Source organism: Tremella mesenterica, assembly GCF_000271645.1.
Source record: "Tremella mesenterica DSM 1558 unplaced genomic scaffold TREMEscaffold_1, whole genome shotgun sequence".
Taxonomy (NCBI): domain Eukaryota; kingdom Fungi; phylum Basidiomycota; class Tremellomycetes; order Tremellales; family Tremellaceae; genus Tremella; species Tremella mesenterica.
The window spans coordinates 3,929,803-3,952,554 of NW_006711225.1; the positions used below are offsets into that span (position 1 = coordinate 3,929,803).

Here is a 22,752-nt window from a genome sequence, read left to right on the forward strand (position 1 = left end):
AGGTGGACCAAAATTTCTCGACGGGGAAGGGGGAAAATCCCCGTCGGCCGATTGAATTTCTCGTTTCTCACGTCTCCTTTTATCGATTCTAGAAACTCAGATAGTATCAATGGAACGATGAGATTGAGAAAGTGAACCAGTTTGAGACTTAAGAAACAGGACTTCTGGTGGGTGTTTTGCCACTTTTCCCTTCCTTCTTACTCTCTTCCACCAGTTTCAATTAGATTTACAACAACTCATCATCAAAGACTTCGAAGAGTACAAAGTTGACCACAGGTACCAATCAGGGAGCTACCCCGCTACATTTCCAACATCGCCAAAAGACACGAGACAAGATGGGCGCACCAAGACGATCTCAGCAATCCGTGACTCTAGCGGATATCCGGGAGCAACTACCAGAAGAAATGGACGATGACACGCGAGCCACATTGGAGTCCCTGTTTAAAGGTCCATTGTCCAGGTCAGAACTGGGAAAAGGGAACCGAAAATCGCTGGCGAACCGAGTCACAGCACAAATGGCTTTGAAAAGTTTTGTGGAAACAGGGTACCTCAGCAAGGATGTCTTTCCGCAGTCCAAACATGAGCTGATGTGTCCTGAACTGTGGGATGCCCTGAACAACACCACACAGGTCATGGATACAGAAACCGCCCAACACTTTCTGACTAGTGTGAACACTTACACGAAAGCAGTGACCGATCCTTGGATGAAAGAGCTTCGAGACAAGCCACGATCGCCCACTTCGCCCACGAGAAAACGTCGCCCACGAGATAACCTTCAGTCCCGACCGATCAATCCCACTCCAGATCGTCGCTCACGAGAAAGACTACAGTCGCAAGCGCCAAATCTGGATGTTACAACCAATACTATCCCACAGATTCCTGAAACATTCTCCGCTAAAGCTCAAAATACATGGTTAAAGTTGCTGACAGAGGGACCCCTCTCCACAAATGTGCTCACGGACAAAGATGCCCGTGTCGACATATCTAAAAAGTTGGATAAAGTGGCCCGCATGTTTGAAAAGCACATTAAATCAGGAAACCACCCGAGCACCTTTCAACTTGAAACAAGTCACCCATTGCTGAACAATTTGCACCCTGCATTGTCCCAAATGTATACAGGTGAAGGAACAATCACGAAAGAGCAGATTGCAACTGCTGAAAGCTTCCTTCAGCAAGTGAAGACATTTGTCAATGATCCAACTGAATACCAACCTTCTTCCAAACTCCCTTCTGACCAAGACCTATCAGAGAAGCCCTCACCACCCCGCATCGTCCCGATCATACCACAACCTCCTGAGACCACATTCGGCGCCCCTGTACCCAAAAATTTGCTATCTGCCAGCCGGGATGATCCTCAACAGAACACAGAGTGGCCGTTCACATTCCCCTTGCCATCAACTGCACCCCCAGACTCAAGGCCTCCATGGGTTGACATTGGTAAAAGAGTAATAAAAAATACAGAAAAAGTCGATTTCCACACAAGAGATTTTACAGGGACTATACGCCAGGTAAACAATCTTGCAGAGGCATATGTGACAGGTGGAGAGGCTTTTGAGAAGTGGAACACAGGAAACAGTGGCACCTTGCAGCGCTTAAAAGACGCCTTAGGCAATCTTGGTCCAGTTACAGAAGATAGTAAGATGTTTGCAAGACAAATAGCTGAGTTTTACAGGCTGCATTTGACTGGAGGAGGTGAACTTCCAGCTCCTGCAGATCAACAAACGAAATTGGCGGAGACTCTTCCTGTCTTGAAAGAACCTCAGAGTCAAGAGCAACCTCTTTCCTCTGTTGTGCCTTCCGAGATCAACACCACTCCTCCTCCAGTGGCAGACACGCAAGCTACGAGCAACTCAAAAGACACTCCTTCCGACCCAGCCCCACCAGTTCCTAAACACACTCCCAATGCAGAGTCCACTGCTACAACTTTACCTCATGTTGCCCCACCAGTCTCAAGTGAGAACAAAACAAAGGAGACCAGGCGCGGAGGGAAAACGCAAGACTCTAAAGCAGTGAGGACTGATACTCAAAGACCCCCACCAAAGCAGCCTCATATTGACTGCACAGTCTGGAGCCCAGCCAAACGTGGGAAAGTATTTCAGTCCTGTAGAACGGAGGCGACCTCCTATTATCCCAAAAACACGAAAACTAAAGTATACCACCTCCAGGATGCGGAAAAAGAATGGGCCTGGATGTGTGTGAATCTTGGCGAGGGTGGTACACCACTTAGATGTGACACGCAGCGTGTTGATTGGAGGAATAAAGGGACGGTGACATTGACCCAGACGGTATGGAATCCATTGGCTAAAGGGGAAGAATCGAACTCGAATTACGAGGAGTTCACGGACGGTAGGAACAGAGCATGGAGGAAGGACATCAGGAAGGAGATCACATACGGACCTGATGGTCTCAAGAAATTGACAGCTGACTTCCAAGTGAATTCAGAGGTACCCCTGGATGATGTAGCTGCAAATTTAGAGGCATTGAAGGCAAACGGTTTCAAAGGACACTTTGCTCCGGAATTTCCTGAGCTCGATACCGAAGAGTTGTTGAAGGGGTGGAGAGAAGGAGTTTGGGATATCCAGATCGAGACCACAGAGGCTTAGCCAAAACATCTGATGGGGCGGTCAAATGTCCATTAGCTATCATCCTGGTCAGTAATCATATACATGATGTACATATCGTGATGAAATAGGAGAGGATGTCATGCTTCGATCACAATGGACAAAATCAGAAATCGATCTTGATTGTCGGTTCATCGAGAGGGTCCGTTTTTTGAGATAGCTACTCGAGTATACAATATAATAAGTGTGATTCGAAAGTGATGCACGTGAATATATGTTTGAAACGTTTGAACAGATATTCATAGAATATACCACCATGTTCTATCGTGACATGAATGTCATACGCCCATTCAATCTCCTTTCAACCGATGGGATCGTGTGACAGGAAATCCACGAAAGGATCGGACCTGTCTCCGATATCTGAAACGTGTTACAAATTCCTGGGTTGACTCTATCAATGGTTCTCATCTTCTCAATCTTTCTCATTCACATTCATATTCTCACCCCACTAACATCGGATCAATCGGCCACACGACGTAAATAATATATCGTGTATCTAAGACGACTTCTCAACATCACTGACCTTCACAACAAGTATCCTTCACCACAATTATCCTTCACGAATTAATCTGTCCTCCACAATCATCCTTCTTAATCTTCCCCTACAACATCAAGTCAGTGATAAAACTATTGCGCCATGTCAGTTGACACGAGGACTGCGTTATCCGCATCTACTTTCCAACCCATTGAACCTTCAGTCACTTCCACCTCACCTAGGACTACTAGACCTTCTTCAGGAAGAACATCAAAGCAGCCAAGTGAGAGGAAGGATCCCGGCTGGGCTCACTACCTCAGATCCCGTCTGACAGAAGGGACAATGACCAACTTGAGCACGCTGTATGCTATTCTTGGTGACGAAAACACAAAGGGGAAGAATCAGGAAGATAAAACACGTTTGCTCAAGTTGACCAATTCTGCCTTGGCCATTCAGAACCATGAAAAGTACCCAGATTACTCCAAAAGATATTCTGCTATCACACCCACAACATTGAACGAGCCTTTGACAAGTTTGCATGGTACATTATTGGGAGAGCTAGAAGGGATGAACGAGGAAGATAGAGCACAGGCTATGAAAGCCTTATCTTCCGTGCCCAGAAGTCTTTATCCACAGACCACGAAAGAAGAAACTGCGACGGGAACAGTACCTGGAAGAACAGGTAGAAACACGGGAGATACATTGACCCGGCCAACAAAGCCGAAGACGAAACGCGGTGTTTCTTTCGCAGTCGGTACAGCCGGTGGAACAGACACAGAAGAAGCGACCACACGTACACCTGTCACACGAGAACAAACTATAGAACCCTCCGTAGAGGAAGATATCACGCAAAGTCCGACAACTACTGCCGCCCCTAAACCACTGAAGCCCGCCTTGAAACGAACACAAAGTACTCGAGATCTGACAGGAGACAGCAGACCGAAGACATCAACAAGGACTCGGCCAACAACAAATCCGGAGACAACGGCCCCACAAACAACGTCTCCCAGTACCTCGGTCCTGCCAATCACCACGGACATTGATCCGAAATGGTTGAAAACATCGCGCTCTCATTTCATAACTTATGCCGGGAATTATGGATTTGACCCCAATCCGGAAAAATACCAACACCCCGCCACTGGGCAAACAGGGTGGGAGACGACCAAGGGAGGTAAATCAAAGTGGCGTACCACACACGCATTCAATGATGGTGCCTATACCCAGAGACAGGTGGTTTGGGAGGATAAAGATGACGAGGAACCAGAGATCGCAGTGACAATCCGATGGGAGAGAGATGGGAGAGCGACGTTTGTTGCTGAGTGGTATACCGAAGCAGATCTATCTGACGCATCGGAGGACAAATTGTATGCGAATTTCGAGAAGACGGTTCAGAAGTATTTCCCTCGAGGTTTGAGGTGGGCGGACTTGCCGGATATGGGTGAAGGTTTCACTTTTGCCCAAGGAGGTAAAGTGGATTGGAAGCAAGTAGCGACTGAAGTGGCGGAGAATCGAAGATCGACTCGAACCACAAGGACTCGACGACGATGAGAATTCTAAAGGTATGTAGTTTGAAAAGACTTTTGCTTGTCATGACAAAGTTGATTATCTGACCTCAGCACCTTATCTATCTAACGTCGGAGATTAGAGACACGCGTAAGCCTGTTTCAGATCGGTCGATATGTCAAGCACGACATAGAAGGACGGTATTCTCAGTTTTAGGGAGAGAATCCCAAGCTAGTCAGTCGGTATGGAGTCAAACTTGATGCATTCTACTTTGACAGTGATCATTCTTCTCCGACTTTCTTCGCACGACCCTGGATATCAGCAATCACACATTATTACTCGTAGTGAACGAGGATGATGACCTACCAAACTGTAGTTGACAAGCTGGACAGTGGATCCGACGAATGATACGGTGAATAGTACCATGTAAGCGTTGAAGTAAAGCTTTGAACGAGGAGCGCGGAGGTAGACGGGTGTTTTTCCAGCCAAAGACTATACGTCAGAGTTGTCCATTCCGTATATCTTCAGAAGGTCGTCTCTTCCGAACAATGTATCCTTCTTGTATAATAACAGGCTACATAGCAAGCTCGACTCTTGAAGGCACCATCTATCTCCGGTTGGTGTATATGGAACATGTTGGGAACTCACCTGCATGGCAATCTGTTTCTCCCTCACAGTGTTGGGACCTGCCCGTCAGACGATGCCATGGATATCATTCTCTGGTCAGACCCAAAGACTCACGGTTTACGAGCCAGCCGATCATCTTGCAATGAGATTGATGTTATAGAAAGGGTACAAGGATGTATGAAAAGGTGTTTTGATATGAAAAGAGGCGAGGTCGAATCGGAACGGTCGGAAAGGTGCGCTTCCAAGTGAAAAGATTTGTTTTCGGGTAGTTTTTCAATTTTCTCCCAGAATTTCTAAAGATTGAGCAAGCTTAGCGGCTCTTCCTCGTCCATCACCTCTCAACCAAGCCTACAAGGACATATACATGCCGCTCAACATGGCACAGACTATCGAGGGTCAGCTTTCAAATGGGTGAGTAGTATTGTGATGCTTTATCTTGACTGATCAAGCCAGACCACCTGCGGTCCTTCCCCGAGATACGGTCGAAGTCGATGCTGGTCTTCTCGCAGCATTCGACAACTCTCCCGTGGAGCCGGAAGCGTATTCGTAAGTATCTTTGCTCTACTCATCATCTTGCGAACCTGACAAGTCCAGATCTAATCTCCCATCCCATCTTTTAGATCTCACCCTCACTTCAACCCATCATCTCATATCTACCCTCTTTCAACTACCCACTACGTCAACCGCCTCGGGATTGATGGTTCAATTGCCCGCTGCGAAGACACTTTTACCCAGGGAGAAACCTCTGCCAAAACCAAAACCATTGACAAAATGGGAGAGGTTTGCTAAAGAGAAGGGTATCAGTCATAAGCAACGTGATCGGATGGTATTCGATGATGAGAGACAGGAATGGGTAAAGAGGTGGGGACGAGGAGGTAAGAATAAGGAAGTGGAGGAACAGTGGATACATGAGGTCAAAGCTGGTGAAGGTAGGTCTTTCTCTACTTCCTCTTTCATTCTCATCTTCTGATCACTGAAGATCCGTCATTTCAGGTGTTCACTCTGACACTCAACTCTGTCTTACATGTATGTTTGGGTGGATGGTTCTTTTTTACTGATCACAAGACCCCGATCACGATCCCGCCGCTTCAGCTAAGAAAGCTCGTAAAGAGCGTGTGGCAAAGAACGAAGCACAACATAAAGCCAATCTCGCTCATGCTACCGCCCCGACTTCCACACGGTCTATCTCTGCTCAAAACTCTGAGAATCGATCGAAACGCAAAGTCGAACTTGAACGATCTATGCTGTTGACAAAAACTTCCACTGCGAGTCTAGGCAAGTTTGACAAGAAGATCGAAGGTGAGCCCAAGACAAAGGGGGTCAAGCGCAAATTCGAACCGAATGTCGGAGAAGATTGGGAAGGTGAAAAGGGTCGAGCGATGGATGTGTTGAAGGGGTTGGATGGGAAGAAAAAGAGGGAGGGCAAGGGAGAGGGAGAGATTAATGTTAGGAAAGCTGTGAGGTTCCATACGAGAGAAGAAAGAATCAAGGGGGGATCTAGTGCGAGATCGAAGAGCGTCAAAGGGAAACGACGATCTTAAAGGGTTATAGAAGACTTCTTCATGTCTAATGTTCATATGCGGTAAACTCATCATGGAATGTCAATAATTCTATATGCAAATGACACCCATTGTGTGTGTTCTAAGGATATGAACTGTGCCGAAATCGGCGTGGATAGAAAGACGATCACTACTCCCCTTCAGCTTTCTTTTTCTTTTCCTCGACCTGAACTGATCAGTTTCATAATCGAGCAATATCGAATGGGCAGACTCACCCTAACGACTTGATCAGCCGGTGCACCTTTCAACACTCCAACTTGAGCTTGTAGCATCTCCACTATATCATCCCCCACATCTCCCTGAATAACAATTTCTTCTTCACCTTGAGGATTCTTCGACACGCTCGAACCAGTCGCGAATTTCCCAGCGAAAAGTTTTGCCGCTTTTTTCAAGTCTACCCCGAAAGCTTCTAGACCATGTATGTGTGTCTGATGTTTTCTACGAGTACGTTCAGAACGTTTTATAGTAATCTTCGCGGCCTGGGCATCAGCAGAAGTCTTTCGGACTCATTAGAGGCATCTAAGAGAGATTGTGAGAGTTGGGAAAAGTAATACTACTTGGGACAAACCTCTTTCTTCTTAGCTTCCGCTTCTGCTTTCTTTTCTGCTTTCCGTTCTGCTTTGGCGGCATCCGCTTCGAGTTTCTCTTGTTTTTCTACTGACAGGGTTCCCATACGAGCTGTCAAAGAGCCTACTGCATCAACACCTCTTCGCCTGACATCTTTAATTGTACTGAGGGTTAAGCAGGAAATGTTAGAAGGGGGTGACTTGAAAGGAGTTCAAGGTTGGTTCACTTACCCTCTCCCCATAACCTACTATACTCTGCGGGATCCTCTTTCTCCAACCAGGCTTTACATTTCGAGACGGAAGGTCCGAATTCGCAATACTCTGTTGGAAGAGTACAGATGGCGCAGTAGAACGGTATGACAGGTTTGGAGGAAGGACCAGCTATGATGATGGACATTTTATCTTCTCTCCTTGATGTATGGTATAAAACTCTTCCTTAGAAGTCTTTGCGGCACTTCTGAGATGCCAAGAAAGAAGAGGTAAGAGACACGGGGTGATACAGCGATATTATCAAAGTAGAAAGGTGAAAGGAGGTTCTGACCACAGTCACTTCCACTCTTCTCCCTCTTTCCTCTAAGTAACTTATGCCTCACATCGATCATTTCGTTCTTTTGCCTAACTTAGTTGACTTTTCATCATTATCATGTCAGTCCACGACCCAACATTCCAAGCTCTAAAAGAGATGGGTATAGAGCCTATCCTCGCACGTGAAGCAGCTACCAGGTTTCATTCAGTCGAACCAGCTGTCAATTGGTGTTTCGGTGATGGTCAATTAGTACGTTTCCTATCCTTCTACTACTATCTCAACATGAGCTCAACAGACAGTGGCAACCTCCAGACGAGGTTTTACCACCTTACGAATCTAGAAAATCTTCCACAACAAGTATGTTTAGAATATCTTTACTTGTTCATATTGTGCTGATTAGCTGATTGTATCTAGTTGAACATAATGAAGTTCGACAGAAATCACCAGATAAAAACCTCTCAATAACACCACGTTTAATACCTCAATCTAACAATCCTTTTTTACCTAAAGCCAACGTAGAGATAATCTCTGTAGTTGATGACGATGATGAAGATGACGATTTACGAAAAGCTTTAGCTTTATCTCGTGAAGGTATGGAAGTGGATGATGAACAACGTCAAGAAAGGGCTAGAAGCGTTAGAGCTCATGCACCACCTCCAAGTCCAGATATCATCATGGATGATGAATCAAAATCTTTACCGACTTTTGGTCCGAGTAATAAAGATGATAAAGAGGGTAATTTGGCAATGGTACCTGTTACAGTGAGTCATACTACCTATGTAGGAAGATAAAAGGTAGAGGGTTGATGGGATTTAGAACACAGAAGAAGATGATTTGAATAGGGCAATACAAGATTCTCTTATGACGGCTAGTTTTCATTCTGCTTCTGCTATGACAGGGGATAAACCTGTAAAAGGTCCAAGACAACCTGGAGCGTGAGTTCTCCCTTTACTTCTACCGATCGTCTCTTCGCTGCATATCTGACATTTGCATGAAAGAAACCCGTTCGTGCCTGTACACATCTGACCGGATCGTACTTGATGGAGGTGGATATAGGATTAGAATAAAGATGAAGATGAAACACATGACACTGCTGATAGACAGACCGCCGGTTTTTTACTCCTCAGTGGAAGGAATGACCTACGGCGCAAACCTCCTACAATCTCTCTGGGCAATCCCACAAATCAAAGAAATCATAGTCACTTCCCTCTCGACAGATGTCAGATTACCTGAAGCCCTTCGTGATATGTACACCGAGGCACAATATTCAAATGTCAATTTTGTCGAAGCTCAAGATTTCCTGAAGCTTGTAACTCCTTATCCTCTTCCACAACAACTCCCTCCGTCTGTTCCAAATCAAGGTGAGAGCTTGGTCGTTTGGACTGATTGACGATGGTTGATGGGTAGAACTACGAAATCAAATTAACGATGTGATACAGGAGATTTTGGAGCTTCAGAAACCTAATTTTGGGGAGAGAGGTTCTTTTTGGGCAGAACCGCCAGTGTGAGAATCTGTCTTTTGTTCCCTCTCTTCTTCTCTGCTTCCTCATCACTCTCCTATCTCCTGGTCTTTCTGCCTATTCGACGTCTCTGCCTGTTTTTCCTCTTCCAGAAATCTTCATGTCATTGGCCATGTGCCCAGAATAATCGCTGACGATCTAGGCTGTTCACCACCATCCTTGATCCATATCAACCAGCTTCAGATGTATCCTTCCCACGCGGCTCATTCGGACCATCCAACATCTACAGTGCCATGGCCGACGCACTTTGGGCTGCTGATACGCCTAATCAGAGTGTGGTGGCTTTCGGTGAAGTTTTGGCGGTTTACCTGAACGCCGCCTTGGGCGAAAGAACTCTCTGGGAGATGGACGAAAGGGTCGTCCTGGGTATGTCGAGCTTCAACATGTATTAGTATCTTGCCTGATTATCAGATCGATTCCTCAAAGTCCATGCGACAAGATCGACTCAGATACGTGCGCAACAGAGTTTGGCAAAGGCGAATGTCAAGAGACTGAAGGAGAAATTGGAAGAGATCACGACTTTCAAAGATCAAAACACTTTGGAGAACATTTCAGTGTGAGTCGATTCAGGCGTGTCATGACGATCTTCTCTCATGTACAGACTCATCAAACATCTTGAGTCATCTCCACTCACGACCGACGAGATACAAGCTCAAACTCGAGCGGAGATGAAAGCGAAAGTGAGCGCCCTGCGCACATATTTTGATGAAATGTCACTGATTGCAATAGTTGGAAAATATTCTACAGACTTTAACGACCAAAGTGGATGCTTTGAAAATGGAGATGGAACAGGAAAACGTAATAGCATCAGGGGATGGATTCCATAGTGAGGAATTAGAGATGAACAAACACATTGTAAGTTCTTCCTCCTCTCATCTTTTTTTTTTTTTCATTTCCTCTCATTTTGATTGCTAGACGTTAATGTCAGTTCTTACTTCGAGCGGTACTCTTCTACGATGGTGCACTCGTAGGTCAACGACATCTTTATTCTTATGTCAAAGAAGGAGATGATTGGTGGAAAGTACAAGAAGCAGAAGCTACCAAGGTCGATTGGAACATGATTAAGAATGATCAAACGGGTTTATATCTCGATGCTGGACCTTACATGCTGTACGTCAATCTTTGGAGATTTATACGAGAAATAGAAGCTGATGAGGAGGTTATATTCGAGAGAAGGACCTAGACCACATCCCACTTCACTTATACTTGCTGAGGGTGGTAAACAAGGAGGTAATGACATAAGTGAGGGAGAGAGGATAAAAGAGGAAGAGGAGAAACCGGAGGAAGATGATTTGATCGAATTGGAATGATATGTATGTGATAATGACAGGGAACGACATGACCAGACAGTGGGTATTTTCATTAGATGATGCATGAAGGCTTGAGGAATGAAAGAGGGACACAGTAGATATTGACATATTGGATCTTTTGTCTCAGTCATGACATGTGGTGTGACATCTAACACAGGGGACACATTTTTCAGAGAGCTAGGTTTGGGGTGAGTCAATGTGGTAGTCATCTTCATGAGAAGTGTCTAGTGACTGAGGCGAGTTGTAATTGGTCCCCGTAAACATAATGTGTTCAGCATTTTCTGCCGAAGTGACCATGACCTTCAACCCTTCAGCATCACCCCAAAGTTTTGGTTTCACTTCTATCGCTCTTTCATGGAGCTCGATCACAGCTTCGAGCAACTTTTTTGTCAGTGAGTGTGCAGACTCAAGCTCCATTACATATAGAGACATCAATCCTTGTGACCTTTGTGCTGACTCAATCTCTGACTCTAACCAATTGGAAGCTGCTTCCATGTACCTTACTGACTGTTCCACAAACATAGGATTATCCAGAGGAAATGGTTCGGGAGGTTGGACTTGTTCATGCTTCATTACTGATCCTGGTTGGATGGAATCAATTGAACTACAAAGAGATCCAATGAGGGCGTCACAACACATGTCTGCTTCCTTGTAATATGTCATTGTACTCCTGTATAGCCTCTTATCAGTCAAATTGAAATCATTGCTCTGATCAGGGTCCCATTTTTGGATTGAACAAGATTTTTTCAGTGTTTCTTTGAGTCTCAGGATCTCAATCATCTTGCCTTCATATTCAGCAACTTTGAGATTGTTTTCTTCCACCTGTGATACTTGAGTTTGACCGTTACTTTCTGCTTCCCCGGATGTTTCCGCCAGGCTACAGTTGGGTTCATTGTCCTTCACTTCATTGTCCTTCACTTCATTGTCCAAGTCACTTTCATGTTACGGAGTAACAACGAATCGAGAGGACTCTATCGAGTTCGACGGATTAGGACAGAGGAAAGCGGGAGTTGGAGGCAGTGCTGCAGTAGGTAGGGACGGGTTTTCCCCTTTCGAGATTTCCCCACTGGGTTTGCTCAAAGCGGTTTTTCACCTGTCCGAGTATGTACGTAGACGCTTGCAGCAGGAAGGAGACGAGGACAAGGATAGCCGTAGACAGTATATAGTACAATCAGCAAAGTACCAACTTTGCTGATTCTTCAATATCATTCTTTGGCTACATCGATTGCAGAGGAGACACGATTCATTAGCACCAGAGCCCCTAGACTTCCACGAGACATCCATCGAGTTCGACCCAACCTGCGACTTAGTCGTCGTGTTTCCAGTACCGTTACATTTCACCAACTTGACTACTACAATTACTACCACCACTGCTTGCACTACCAGTACCACTACTACTACCACTGTCATCTGGGGGGAAATAAAAATCTGCTTTGGCCATACGCACAACAACGACAACACTTGAAGTAATTATGTGAGTTAGAGAAGTGTGATGATTCAATTGGTTCGGGATTAGTTTATATGTCGATGACTATCATCCTGGCGTACCATCTACATTTCGGTTAGACGGTCTCCTCGGGCTAGATTGGATGACCGCACGTCTTGAAACTCCGTGTACAACGGATCAACTTTGACAATTTGATGGCCCGTCTTTAACCTCCGCATATAACGGATCAATAAGTGATGACAAAGTCACGCTAACCTTAGTCATCGCCTTGACGACGATATATGGAAATCCTTTCTTCCGGATTTTCGCTGACTTACGACCTATTTCTCACATTCTCACGGGAGCTGCATCGTGGACACTACTCTAGAGTTCATAGTCACTGATCATCCGATGACAATATGAAGGATTCAATGAAGTATTGACCCGTACAATATAACAGAAGGTCAGTCGTCACTAGTAGTAATGAGCGCTCTCTCTCGGTACTTACCATCTTGAGACCCCCTTTCTTCTTCTTGTATCAAGATGTGTCTCAAATCCCCAAACTTCCGCTCCAGCCCAGTTAATAATTCAAGCATCTCCCCCGCTACCTTTTCCTTCTCTGACACTACCAGTGAGTTCCCCTCTTGATTTCCTGAAGTTCGACCTGGGACGAAGAGTCGTAAGCTGTCCGCTATTTCACTTGTTCTCCGAGCCAGTTCGCTAACTTCCTCGCTAGTCGGATGATTTGGCAAGACCTCTACCGTAATCCCCAGATTATCCAATCCTCTCGAAACGAAATCCGAAATTCGGTCAACTAAGCTAGATGTGTTTTTGGAGCTCCTAGATCCGCCCAAAAGAGGAGTCGTTTCATCCATGGCAACAAATCAATGAGGATATAGTAGATGTTTGAAGATCTTCTGAGTGAGTGACCCGTCGTACAAGTTGAAGGGAAAGAGATGGAGAAGGAGATGAGAATTCAACATAAGCTGACATTTAGCGTGAGAAAGAGAGGGGCCGAGAACGATTCTTATCACCGAGGATCAAAAGAACGTGAGAACATTGGTAGAAGTCTCATTTGACTTGACCGAGCATCGCCTCGCCGGATACGTGGGAGTTGCAGTACTACTCGTAAAGTGCTCCGCAATAATACTACTAGCTGTGAGATCAGAGTCCTATACCGTGAGTAACTTGTGGGCTTGTGGTAGTTTTAAATTGACACATTTTAGGAGCGTTAGTCAAATCGAAGGTGAAGACGTGAGGATTGTGGGGAGTTACAGGTGAGTTGTTTGCGTTCTTAACGACTCTTCTCTGTCTCATTAAACCATTATCCTACACCTGTTACTGTATCATTCCGCTCACTTCCTAAACATCCTTTGACATCCATATACCACATGGCTATGAAATGCTTACAATAGGTTGTCTTACAAAACGTCTTTACCTTTCACTCACTATCCATCTATTTGTGACCACATTGGTACAATCCGTTGATATAGGACACAGTCCAAGTCTGAATACCCCTTCCCTTGTCAAGTGTATAGTACATTTGGTGGATACATAAGGTGCATCATGCAACACCAGTGCATTGCATATGCATATGCATAAAAGTCATCTTAATCTACTTGTTCCTACGTCATGATTCCTTAGTTGTCTGATCCAACAAATTTCAGTAATAGCCCTGTGTACCAGGTGCAGGTCCTCCAAAGGAAACCTGTGAGCCTTGCGGCACAAACTGAAATTGGGGCACAGGGGGGACTTGAAACCCTGCAGCTACTTGAAGGCTTGTAGACAGAGTATACAAGTTGGATTCAAGAGTCTCAAGAACTCTCAAAGTAACAAGACAACCCTCTTTTATGGAGTTGTATTCGTCAAGGGCTTGTTGACTGGGATATACATTTTGGGGACGCGATTCAATGTCACGTACCTTTCCTTCCAGATACTCCCGTAAACCGGCGGTTGAATTGCCTTGACTTCGGAGGAGGTTATCGACATATCCTACCTCAGTTGGGGTGGTGGTTGGTGCGGATAGGCCGGTCGAAGCATGGCCCGAGTCATCCAAAATGTCTCCTAATGTACTTGCTACTCTGCGGCCGGTGTTAACAAGCCACTGACTCCAAACATTTGGAGGTGCTGCATCTGAGTTACCAGAAGACATGTGTTGTGGGTAATATTGGAGAATATGTCTAGTGGACCAGTAAACTGGCTACTGGCTATATAAACAAATCATCCTCCGCTTTTCCCACGGATTACCTAACAAGTTATGTTAGCGATGACGTCGACATCTCGAACCGTCTTCCATAGAAAAAAGGATTCTATATCAAGGCAGTGTAACCTTACACTTTCTCACCCTTCAAAATTTTCCCACGAGTCCTCCGACGTCATCATCGTGTCATTACATTCGACGGGTAGGTAGGGGTCGAGGGGGAAGCCAGGAAGGTATGGAAGTGGATGTCGAGGATGAGAAGATCTTGCATCGCTTTTTGGCATCGCTCGAAGGGCGTGGGAAATTTCCTTCTCATCAGCAATCCGTGAGAACACTACCATGGAAGTTCTAGCCCTTCTCATCGGCCGAATACGATGGAAGTCGATAGTGAAGGTGTTACGAAGACTGAAATCGAACTCATTGAGATGGAAAGTCACGAATGATTCGATCTCTGGGGTCCATGATTATATACGTCGCCTTTCCCCTCCTCTTTTCCTGACCAATCGACTGGTCGTGTAGATTTCGAAAAGTGATCAGGGGAGGTAGTGATCACATTTGACAAGTCAAATCCTCTTCGATATTCTCTCGATTGTCAACCCTAAGATGTTCTGATCGAAAGGGTAGACCGAGTATGATGGTCCATTAATCCTTCGATCAATTATCTAAATCTCTAGTACATCTGAAACGTGAGAACCTACGAGAGCCTTCGCAACATCGTCAATGAGAACGTCCCCAGGAGACATTCAGTATAAATGTCTTGTTTTTATCATGTGTCAAATAGTGCATCAACAAGGGCTTCAGTTGTCAAACATCAGTACAAGACTTTCCCAATGTCAACATATTTCGGTCGCCAATGAACTCCCTAATTATTTTGGCTCGTCCATTCCGTCAGATTATCTAGCCCACCTAGATAACTCTCCATCATCCTCATGCTTTCTAGCGTAGGGTTCCCCTTACTCAAATCATTCCGTAGGTTTTCAAAAGTGGATCTGATCAATGTCGATTGTTCATGAACTCTTCTTCGATATTCTTGGGGACTGATGTAAGTGCCTTCTATCCCCGGTCTCATATCTTCTCCTTCTGGCGACACCTGTGAAGAGTCATACGCACCAGTTGTAGATTGATACGATATCGGTTCGACTGCCCTTCCAAGACTGGTGGGCGGGACGAAAGCTGGATAAGAAGACATCATGGCCCCGTTTTGCGTACCGTCGACGTAGACACTTGCTTGGGAATTGGCTTCAGGTTCATAATATACAATCTCGGTCACAGGAGCGATCGGAGCTTGCATCGACACTTTGCGTGATGGAAGACAAAGCTTATGGGGGAAAGCCTCACCAGTCAACTCTCCTGGATCGAAATGACTTCCGGTACCCATAGGATTCACAGTCAAGTTTTGAATGTGTTCTAGGAAGACCTGGGGTATGACATTTGAAGCGTTTCCGTGAGTTTCGCCAGTTGTCAAAGGCGATTGGTCGGGAAAATGGGTCGATCCGACAGTAAGAGTACGAGCATCGTCCTGTTGAGTAGGTTCGGTGTCTTCTAAGTCGGCGTCGAGATCGATTGCCCAGGAGATATCGCCCACATCCTGGTCGGAAAGCCTCTCCGCCGTCACCTCACACGTGTTATAGACAGGGTACGTAGACTTGTCTTGGGTGAGTAAGTTAGGATCGACACCGTCGTAGATACATGGGCTAAGTGTCTGGTTCATTTCAGGTGCTGTTTTCGGATATATTTTTGTTGGTCAAATTCGCTCAGTTGGTGAGATGCATCACGATGGGAAAATCGTGTGTTCTTCTATATGCGAATTCGTCCATGTCGCCATTTCATGAATGCGTAAATGTGTATTCAAAGCGACAAAAGAGAAAGAACTCCGACATGTTTTGAAGCGATGAGACATGTGGATACTCCTTTCTAGGGAGGCCAATATGGGCAAGGGGGGTCGGAGTGAGTTGTTGTACGCTTGTACTGCTCATTATGACGTGATAGCGGTAACGACTGAAGGGCAGTGTTTAGTGAAATGTACTCGGATGTCATGGAGAGCCTGAAAAGTGGGAAAGGAAGGGGAATACGAGCGAAATTAGGACAGCCATCGTACTTGATGTCGGTATAAGGAGGATGAAGGAGGAAATGATACAACATGAACAAGAGATGTTCCATATTCCACATCATGACATGCTTTCTCCACTTGACTTGCCTTTGTATTATTATCACTTTCTTAATTCACACAAGGTATACTCCTGATCCCTGAGTAGCACAGGGATACAGTACTCATACTGTACAGTGGAGAAGCTACAAGTTCTCTCGGCCCCAACGGCACTTCCTTCACATGTCTTTGAATCGAAGGATCCGTGAACCACATCCTTTCTTCTGAGCTCAGAGTACCAGAGTGCCCTTGTGCTCAAGACATTCATTCAGTGGCCTGTCGCTTCTTGATCTTTTACTACCAGTATGTCTGACAATCAAGCTATCCCTCTTATCAAGAATAAGAAGAAAAGTAGTGTTGGTAAAACAAGGTTGAAGACGACAACTCCTTCTCTCGAAGCTGGCGGATCTCCACGCTCCACTCCCAGTCCTCTGACTTCTCCTCCATCTCCCACGGCGGTAGCACTTGAAGAGGATGATGACTTTACGTTCCCTGATGATGAAGGGCAAAGGTTGTTGGATGAGAGCAGAGTTGCCGGTAAGCTGAAAGACTCCTCTGATAGAATACGAGTTCTAGGTGTACCCGTGAGTGCATGCCCACCTTATATCTATCCGTGTAGGAGAGAGTAAAGACTTACTCAATATCAGTTACCAAAACCTCTTCTCTATCTCCTCTCAGCTCCAGCTATCCTCTTTGTGTTGATCCTGATCCGACCACATTCGTTCTTTCCTTCTTCCACCCGAATCACATTCAGCAACGGTACCGATTTATTCCACCCTACGACAATCCTCATCTCTCTCGATGGCTTCCGTCCTTCTTACCTCACCTCTCACTCATCCCTCTTGCCCAATCTCCTGTACCTTGCAGAATCACCAATAGGACTCCGAGCGGAATATATGCTCCCAATCTTTCCCACCATCACATTTCCAAATCATTGGGCTATGATGACGGGACTTTATCCCGCTTGGTCTGGGATCGTAGCGAATGATTTCTTTGCTCCTGACATGTCAAACGAGGAATTTTCCCGACCGGCTCCTGTGGACGATGGACGAGGTGGAGAGCAAAGTGGAAGAGAATTCATGTATACCGATCCGGATAAGAGTTGGGATTCAGGTTGGTGGTGGGGAGAACCTATGTGGGGTGTGGTAGAGAAGGCTGGGTGTAAGGCCGCCAATTTGATGTGGTAGGTTTTTTTTATTTTGCTCAACTTCTTCTTCAATCTCTCATGATTGACTTATCCATTTTTTGTCGGAGCTCACTCATTACGGAATGGCAAAAGTTGAAAGCAATAATCAAGCTAACCATTAAGGCCAGGTCCTCCAGTCACATCGACAGGAATTACCCCGACCTACTTTGTCCCTTTTCGCGATATGTCCCCTTCTGACAAAGTCGAACAAATATTTCATTGGCTAGATCATCCTCTGTCCCAAAGACCAGTATTCATCACCGCGTATTTCCCCGAGGTGGACGCTGCGGGACATACTGCTGGTCCTGAATCGGAAGAGGTGGAAGGTGCTTTGAGAAGTATGGACAATATGGTCGGTGGATTGATGGAAGGATTAGAGAAGAGAAATTTGACGGGTATTGTGAATGTTATAATCGTTTCTGATCATGGCGAGTTCTTTCATCTCCTCTCTCCCATGTCCTTCGTTCCTTCATACGATCCAAACAATCCTTTGACCATATTTCGAATCAAATATGAACCTCTACTACTCTATCACACTATGGATCAATTATCAATCATATCTTATATCTCTTGAAGGTTTTGATATCTCATCACCACTATAAAAGGGGATGCGGGAATGACTTATACATCTAAGAGAGCAAATGAGCTAATAAGAAGGTATGGCAAGTACATCCAACGATCGATTAATCTTCCTCGACGATATCCTCGGTCCTGAAGGTTTAAAAGACATATCACATAGAGACGGTTGGCCAAATGTAGGCTTACGTTTTAATCAAAGCAGTAATACAACCAGTCATCTTCAAACACTTTCAAATGCTGCGGAAGAATCTAATGGATCTTTCGCCGTTTATACAAAAGAAACAATGCCATCACGTTGGAATTTCAAAGGAACAGATAGGATAGCTCCTATTTATCTCATACCGGCTTTAGGATGGGCAGTGACGGATCATCATGAGTTTGAAGTTGTTTATAAAGGAGATTATCGACCAAAGGGAAATCATGGGTATGGTGAGTTCTCGGATCATTTCCTTGTACAATGAATCGAGGTGAGAGCTTGGGATCTTCCTCGATATCTGACTTTGTTTTTAATCTACCATAGTTTTGGAGTTGAATTGATGTTCTCGCTTTTGGTCTTTAAATAGATGAATATGCTGTATGCTGTTTCCTCCCTTGAGTCAAACCACGAAGCAGGTCGTCTAAAGGATCGATAAGTCCGAATTTTAGAGAGTGGCAGTATTGAAGGATTGTATGGCTTGTAGGGTTGAAGGGCTAATGGGTGCATTGACTAATGCTCAGATAATACGTATGAAGAAATGAGAGCTATTTTCGTGGCTCAAGGTCCTTTTGTGACTTCGGCGAAAGATCGAAATCTCAATAAGACATTCATATCGACTTCACCACTTGTGATTGATCGTAAGTTGCGTTGTCTCACTTTCACGACCTTTCTCATTTCTCCACCTCTTTCCCTCTCACCTCTCTCCCTCTCCCTCCTCACTTTGTCACCAGAAGAAACTCATTTCTTTATATCGACTCGAATCGAGATAATTCCCTCAGTCGAAGATCAGAAGAATTCCTCAATGCTAATCTCAGCCTTCTCGAACCTCGAATTATATTCTTTGGTCTTGCGTCTTCTCGATCTGCAAAATAAGATTCCACCTCATAACGGGACATTACATTATTGGGATCATTTTCTCTCTTGAATCATCTACTTGAGTAAGAATACGAATGGATCCGCAAACCTACATCCTCTCATCTCTCCGCCCAAAAGTTTTCAGTAGAAAATTCACCAGCATAATTAACCCTCACACCGATTGTATTTGTATTTTATCAACAAACCCTGGCATTCGGTCACATCAATTAGAATAGAAATATCATTTCTCTTTCTCAAAACATTACATGCATACATTCATACTCAGAAATCTCGTACGTACCTTCCATCACCGGATTGTATGTTGTATCATGTCGAAAGAACCACCTGGAAACATTTAACAAACACTAACCACAACATTTTGTAATCTACTACCCCTTCTTCCTACAGAAGGAACACTCAAAAACCTCTTTCTTTCCCATACCCCACACACATGTCTTTTCCCATCACCAGCTTTATCGATATCTACCCTACATGCTCTAGAACAAAATACCAATCCACATTTCCGACATTCTGGTAAATTCACACCTCTCGATCCGCAGACAGAACATAAAACATGTTTGGTAAGTGCTGAACGTAGTTCGACTGCCGCTAACACTGGATCTGTACCTTGTATCTGATGTTCGCTTTGATTTTGAGAGATCTCCGTTCGGTCTTGGACTGGAGTTTTCACTATCCGCTTGCTCTCGTACGAGATAGGTTGAGGATGATAGGATGATTGTGATGGTAAAGGTAGAGCAAGAGTTTGTTGTGAATGTGATGGTTTGAGAAAAGAGTCGTTTTTGGGTGTAGGAGGAGAGAATGGGGCAAGTTGATCTTGTTGATTTTGTTGGATTTTCCTGAGACTATCGGCACTGGTTATAACACCACGTGAAGGTGTCCAATCGACATCCACTGTAGATAAAGAAACCAAAGAAGCAGATGATTTAACAGGTGTGAGATAATTACTACTCAAAGATAACATACTAGTCGTACTTGGTATCCTATGTCTCAAGTCGAATTTATTCTTCTTGCCTTTGCTCATCATACTGATATTGCTCAATGTACTGGTGGTCTTTTTGTGTGTCCGTGTAGGGATAGATTGTAGAGGAGGGAATGGATAACCATCAGAGGTGTTCCTGAGTAATGACATGGAAGGGGATGGTAGAGGAGAACGAAGGATTATATCTAATCGTTTGGCGGCTTGATGAACTAGTTGATCAGGTAAAGTTAGACCGCAAGTTCCGAAGGAAACAACAGATCGGAAGAGTGGTTCAGCCAAAGATGGAGGAGAGGTCATTGCTTGCTAAATTATCAGCTTCCTTTCACTTTTTCAAACGAGACGATGAAACAAAGGAGACAGATGGAGAAAGAAAGAGACGGTGGGGAAGATGGGAAAATGAGATAGGGGTCACTCACGAGGTAGGTAGCCATAATGGTCACTCCGTTACGTCGCTGTTCTATCCTATCCTTGACGATACTGCTTCGAGGGGTCATGATGCGTAGCTGCATGAGTCGGGTGGCCACGACATTCCCTAAATGCCAAACGTTTCGACCTTTTTCCAGATCACCTTGAGGTTGAAGGACCAGAGGAAGTTGAGATGGGGAGATAGGAGGTAGAGCAACGGGATCATGTGCTTGGATATGACCATTACGATACAAATGAAGAAGAGGTACGAGGAGATCGTACTGAACATCAGCATCCACAAATTCGTTGTTTCTGATAAAGTTGTGAAACTCACGAGAAGGTTTAGACGTTCAAATTCAGAACCGAGTGTACTTCGTCTACGAGGGTCAAGATCATCTGCTACTCGTGTAGAATCTTCAGTCTTGCTCGTCTCCGTTTCCGTCATACTGGTATTTGAAGATCCTAGGGTATTGGCAGATTCAGAAGATCGTATAGTTCGTTTTGTGTCGCCAGAATGTTGGATCCTGGAAACAAACTCCGTACCTCCTCGCGCTCTTCCCTTGGACTTGACGTCGAAAACCATCACTCCGTCTTCATCCTCTGATGTTCCACTGATGATATCGATTCGAGTCAAAGAAGCATTGACGACTGCTTCTTTGTCTAACTCACCATCAACCACCCACCCAATGCCGAGAACCAACCACCCGCCTGCTATGCCCATACCCTTGGCATCACGGACTGCTCGTTTGCCTTCCTTAGGTATGGTCCAACCATTGGTGGCAAGATCAAATCTCCTCTCTGGGGGTGGAGACAGAGGAGGAGTGACAAGTGTCGGAGATGGTAAGGGGGGATAAAAGAAGCTAATCATTCTTCTCAATCCTGTAGGCTTGTGAGTAAGATTTTGTTGTGGTGGTGGTTCTCCGGATATTCTATCCGAGACGACGACGTTGCTGAAACGATTATCGTTCGTATCGGCTTTTCTCTTGCTTTTGATGTCCTCAAGAGGATTCAAAGTCGATCGAGGTTCTGCAAAAGCCGTCCCTCTAGTTAAAAGGTTTCCCAATGCCAAACATGCTGAAGGTGATCGATGAGGTGGAAGAGCGGCCGTTGTATATGCTTGTATGGCAATTTGAGGATGATGTGAGACTAACGCCGTCTAATCAATCAGTATCTCATTCTGAGACTATTCTGACGTGATGTGTCAAAACTCACCTGAGCTTGCCACATGAGACTCTCTTCATCTGTCTCATCTTCCTCAACCTCTGGATCAGTTGTTTCAGTGGGTACGTCATCTGTCGGGAATGAAGTTGTCGAACCAATACCGAAGAAACGAGCGAGATTGGCAAAAGACCGATTTTGTATCGTACTTGGCGGCGTGGGTAAAGACGTTGGTTGAGGAGGGGTGGAAAGTGGTGAGAGTGATAGATGGAATGGACGAGATGAAGAGCTGGAGGAGGAAGAAGTGAGGGAAATAGAAGGTGGCATGGTGATGGTTTGTCGTGTGGTCGGGCCAGGGTTGGGTATGTAGATGAGAGGTGAAAGTTAAGGAGTTGAGAGTTTGTTGATTTTTACGCGGAATTGAAATGTGATCGTGCCAAGATTACATGTGACAGCACGACAATAAAAGATGTTTCTTTTCCGCCCTAACACGTCACAGATTCACTCATCCGTACGTAATGATTCCACGACCAAATTCTACTCCTAGTTTATCTTTGATAATGCTGTGGTTTGATGTTGGGTTCTAGCTGCTGACAGCTGACTACTGTCGAGGGTGAGTGTCAATTCCGAAGAAGAATGTTGCACCAGGAAAACTCTAAAATGTTGTCCTGTTCAGGCACGTGCGTGGTCACACGACCATGACGACGAGTCAGATTTGCAACATGTTCTCTTAACTTACTTGTCGCATCATCGCTTTCAATCTTGACAACTGTGTGAGATGACCTGGAATCATGGTCAAGCACCTCACAATATGCGAGCCGTCTCATCGAGTATCAAACAGCGTGCGTCCGTGTGACAATCACCCTCGCGCCCTCGTTGCTCGTTATCGTTGGA

The 22,752-nt window shown here is 45.1% G+C and overlaps 9 protein-coding genes across 9 annotated transcripts; 5 read left to right on the forward strand and 4 right to left on the reverse strand.

The window, feature by feature from the left end:
* Positions 1–335: 335 nt before the first annotated feature.
* TREMEDRAFT_59243 (uncharacterized protein) lies at positions 336–2,603 on the forward strand (the record flags this gene model as incomplete). Its single annotated transcript, XM_007001519.1, has 1 exon — positions 336–2,603. One exon carries the CDS (start codon positions 336–338, stop codon positions 2,601–2,603), a length of 2,268 nt encoding a protein of 755 aa, XP_007001581.1.
* A 655-nt stretch (positions 2,604–3,258) lies between these two features.
* TREMEDRAFT_59244 (uncharacterized protein) lies at positions 3,259–4,644 on the forward strand (the record flags this gene model as incomplete). Its single annotated transcript, XM_007001520.1, has 1 exon — positions 3,259–4,644. One exon carries the CDS (start codon positions 3,259–3,261, stop codon positions 4,642–4,644), a length of 1,386 nt encoding a protein of 461 aa, XP_007001582.1.
* A 1,063-nt stretch (positions 4,645–5,707) lies between these two features.
* On the forward strand, positions 5,708–6,692 carry TREMEDRAFT_22893 (uncharacterized protein; the record flags this gene model as incomplete). The annotated part of the gene is made up of 3 exons (XM_007000401.1): positions 5,708–5,772; positions 5,821–6,155; positions 6,292–6,692. Coding segments are annotated over 3 exons (801 nt in total), but the record flags the coding sequence as incomplete, so codon positions are not given.
* Positions 6,693–6,925: 233 nt separating this feature from the next.
* Positions 6,926–7,748, reverse strand: TREMEDRAFT_24355 (uncharacterized protein; the record flags this gene model as incomplete). Its single annotated transcript, XM_007000427.1, has 3 exons — positions 6,926–7,264; positions 7,354–7,478; positions 7,583–7,748. 3 exons carry the CDS (start codon positions 7,746–7,748, stop codon positions 6,926–6,928), a joined length of 630 nt encoding a protein of 209 aa, XP_007000489.1.
* Positions 7,749–7,994: 246 nt separating this feature from the next.
* TREMEDRAFT_59247 (uncharacterized protein) lies at positions 7,995–10,707 on the forward strand (the record flags this gene model as incomplete). The annotated part of the gene is made up of 12 exons (XM_007001521.1): positions 7,995–8,126; positions 8,177–8,234; positions 8,292–8,638; positions 8,694–8,812; positions 8,982–9,238; positions 9,285–9,381; positions 9,540–9,763; positions 9,809–9,953; positions 9,999–10,077; positions 10,127–10,252; positions 10,326–10,507; positions 10,557–10,707. 12 exons carry the CDS (start codon positions 7,995–7,997, stop codon positions 10,705–10,707), a joined length of 1,917 nt encoding a protein of 638 aa, XP_007001583.1.
* Positions 10,708–12,489: 1,782 nt separating this feature from the next.
* Positions 12,490–14,285, reverse strand: TREMEDRAFT_59248 (uncharacterized protein; the record flags this gene model as incomplete). Its single annotated transcript, XM_007001522.1, has 4 exons — positions 12,490–12,512; positions 12,642–12,758; positions 13,493–13,538; positions 14,055–14,285. The coding sequence occupies 4 exons, from the start codon at positions 14,283–14,285 to the stop codon at positions 12,490–12,492; spliced, it is 417 nt and encodes a 138-aa protein (XP_007001584.1).
* A 910-nt stretch (positions 14,286–15,195) lies between these two features.
* On the reverse strand, positions 15,196–16,044 carry TREMEDRAFT_59249 (uncharacterized protein; the record flags this gene model as incomplete). The annotated part of the gene is made up of 1 exon (XM_007001523.1): positions 15,196–16,044. One exon carries the CDS (start codon positions 16,042–16,044, stop codon positions 15,196–15,198), a length of 849 nt encoding a protein of 282 aa, XP_007001585.1.
* Positions 16,045–16,784: 740 nt separating this feature from the next.
* Positions 16,785–19,365, forward strand: TREMEDRAFT_67203 (uncharacterized protein; the record flags this gene model as incomplete). The annotated part of the gene is made up of 6 exons (XM_007001873.1): positions 16,785–17,063; positions 17,127–17,662; positions 17,789–18,093; positions 18,323–18,673; positions 18,962–19,078; positions 19,256–19,365. 6 exons carry the CDS (start codon positions 16,785–16,787, stop codon positions 19,363–19,365), a joined length of 1,698 nt encoding a protein of 565 aa, XP_007001935.1.
* Positions 19,366–19,551: 186 nt separating this feature from the next.
* TREMEDRAFT_72974 (uncharacterized protein) lies at positions 19,552–22,185 on the reverse strand (the record flags this gene model as incomplete). The annotated part of the gene is made up of 5 exons (XM_007002123.1): positions 19,552–20,598; positions 20,712–20,981; positions 21,035–21,348; positions 21,370–21,856; positions 21,913–22,185. The coding sequence occupies 5 exons, from the start codon at positions 22,183–22,185 to the stop codon at positions 19,651–19,653; spliced, it is 2,292 nt and encodes a 763-aa protein (XP_007002185.1). The 3' UTR covers positions 19,552–19,650.
* Positions 22,186–22,752: the final 567 nt, after the last annotated feature.